Source organism: Melampsora larici-populina (assembly GCF_000204055.1).
Source record: "Melampsora larici-populina 98AG31 unplaced genomic scaffold MELLAscaffold_3, whole genome shotgun sequence".
In the NCBI taxonomy this organism is placed as follows: domain Eukaryota; kingdom Fungi; phylum Basidiomycota; class Pucciniomycetes; order Pucciniales; family Melampsoraceae; genus Melampsora; species Melampsora laricis-populina.
In genome coordinates, this window is record NW_006768767.1 from 269,906 (window position 1) to 272,722 (window position 2,817).

The following is a 2,817-nucleotide window of genomic DNA, read 5'->3' on the forward strand; positions in this document are numbered from 1 at the left end:
GATCAATATATTGGCATACAGATTGGAAGACAAGACAAAACAAACCTTCATCATCATTTCGACGTGGCCTTTTGTTGGATGATTCGGCACCGGGTCCTTGTGCGGTCGAACTGCTGCCCTGTGTGGTGACTGGTGCAGCACTCATGATTATCAAGCTGATCTTTGGTATACCAACAAAAACATGATCACCATCAGTCTCTTGATTTCTATGAAGTTGGGATTATCAAGCTTACCTTTAAAAAATGAGGAGAAGGATACGGATTAGGATAACTTTATCAAATCAAAAAGTATATCTGAGAGTATCTTTTGAAGAGGTAGAAATTAAAGCAATACACAGAGAACCAGAAATTGTGGATATGTATGATTGTTTCCAAGAACGGATACACTGTATATCATAAAAATCAGAAAGATTGGAATTGAAGCAGAGAAATTGAAATTGAAGCAGAGAAATTGGAAAGAAACTGAGAAAGAGATCGTGGTAGCCAGTTGGTCCAAAATCGAGCACAAAGGACTTTGAGATGAAAAAACAAGACACGGTATTTTGGAATACAAGAACTACCATCTTCCACTTGGCATGTCAGACCCCTTGTCACATGCCCATTGTGCCGGTACGTTGGAAGTTCAGTCTGTGTGATCCAAATAAAGTAAACAAATCAGCACGTGCTGGTAAATCCTCAGTGGTCACCACCGAGGATTTTCTACTACAAAGGCATACAAATTTTAAGGTATTTGGAAAGACTTGTGAGTGTCATTAAGAAGATCACCGAGCGTGCTCGTCGACGAGCCAAGTCAAAACGGGCATGGTGGTAGGCCTTATATAAGGGGATCGACAGGAGATGAATCGTTGATCTCAGCCTGGAGTGCAATACTGGGAGTGAGCAAAGAGGCAAAACGGGGCTGAGCATAAGTCAGTTGGTTTTCGAATACGGCATGGGTATCTTTGTGAGTTGGAAGTGGCACTGTCGCGAAATGGCAAGTGAACGGTTTTAGATTACATTATAAACACAAATGGCTGAATACACTATAAACTCTAGGAACAACGGACACAAAAAGTAGAGATGAACGGTGGCTTTGATAGCGAATGCGAGAAGCGAAGCGTTCAATCCTCCATCTCAAAGTCGGTATCTTCTTCAACGACTTCTTCCTCCTCCTCCGCCGGATCCTCAATAGCAGGAGTTACTTTTTCAACTACCTTCGCCTTCTTATTTTTAACCGGTACTGCCTTCTTACACTGCAAATATAATGTGTTTCTCCGAAGTGAAAAATGATTGCACTTAATGCACAAAATGATTAATAATGCAGATTTAATGCAGAAAAATGCAGATTTAATGTAGATTTAATGCACTTTTAATCATTTTTTGAATTAAATGTAATCATTTTTCACCGCGGAGAAACACATTATATTTGCAGTGTTAAGTGGCGATTTCTTGGGGCCTGGTGCCATCGTAAGGGCGCTTGCTTCTGCTTCTGATAAGTCGTCGTCGAGGGGCGGGGAATCGGTAGCAACTTCAAGAGCAGTAGATTCCTTGCCTTTGCCCTTTGCTTGGGCGCGCGGTTTCTTAGGGGGTGCCACGGTCGGCTTAGCTACGTGTCTGGAAAAAGAGTCAGTCTCAGTGTATCTGGCGAGGAGATCAGGAACGTACTTCACAGGGCGAGTTCGACGGACTGCAGCAATCGGCAATAGGAGTGGCTCCTCGACGACTGCTGCTTTGCGCTTAGATGCTGAGACCGATGATGAGACCGAGGAAGGACCAGCCATAGCGTTGGTTGGGGTGGCTGGTGTCGCAACGTGCCTGTGGAAAGTTGGTCAGCAGTTGCTAATGAAGTCCGAGTGAGAAGTAGCTCACTTTGCAGGTCTAACGCGCCCCGCGGGTGTCACATGACCGGATGGATCAACTTTTCCAGCGCCACTGCCTTCGTTGCCTGTGCAGGGACTGACAGAAGTGACCTGTGTGGAAGCAATGAAATGAGCACGTATAGAGATAGGTCGTAGCGATAAGGCCTCACTTCTACGATGAATCTGTTGGCGTTGGGGTCAAAGTCCACAATAAAGCCGGAAATGAGGGTCTCGCGTCCTACATTGCACAAGCTTCTGACTCTGCTCCATGTTGCGAGTTGGGAGAATCCTTTACTCAATCTCAAAGTATTGGTTTTTTCGACCCTGTGAAGAAGGTACATTAAGGGTGAGTTTTGGGCGGGACGAAAGAGTTGAGAAAGGCAGATTGTAAACTCACTTGAGGCTGGTAATCGATATGTTTCATAATGAAGCAGAGAACAGATTTTGTAGCGTCGTCGTCTGGCATGGTATGGCGGCTAGAGACGATACCAAGACCTGAAAGGGCAGTGTTGTTATGGAGCACACCAGTGAAAGTTTCGCTGGTGCCAACGAAGACCTTGTGCTCTGCCTCATAGTACATATTGAAGTCGGGGGTGTCCTTGACTGGGCCCCCTCGTCCCTTTGTAACGAAACATTCACCTTCGTTGAAAAAATCAAGCGGCGAACAGTACGCCGTCCATTTCCCATCGTATTCTTTGTTGTTGTCTCCGTTCCAACCTTTTGTAGTAATAGCGATGGTACATGGACGGTAACAGTAGTTACGACCATCAGATGGGGGGAGCTGTAGAAAGAAGTTAGTAATAGGTTGCGTGGAAGTGACGAAGAAGTGCTCCCCAGAGAACCAGTTTCAAGGACACCAGAGAATGTGACGATGTGAGAGTGTTTGAGGGGAATGTTGGAGGTAGACATTTGAGTGGATGGGGGATGTTGTGATAAGTGATTCCCCTCAAAGGTGCTGAAAAAAAGGCAAAAGTGATGGA

General features: G+C 45.2%; 1 protein-coding gene across 1 annotated transcript; it reads right to left on the minus strand.

Annotated features, from left to right (window-relative positions):
- Positions 1-1,580: 1,580 nt before the first annotated feature.
- On the minus strand, positions 1,581-2,746 carry MELLADRAFT_90772 (uncharacterized protein; the record flags this gene model as incomplete). The annotated part of the gene is made up of 6 exons (XM_007405367.1): positions 1,581-1,584; positions 1,644-1,793; positions 1,848-1,948; positions 2,008-2,067; positions 2,235-2,618; positions 2,693-2,746. The coding sequence occupies 6 exons, from the start codon at positions 2,744-2,746 to the stop codon at positions 1,581-1,583; spliced, it is 753 nt and encodes a 250-aa protein (XP_007405429.1).
- Positions 2,747-2,817: the final 71 nt, after the last annotated feature.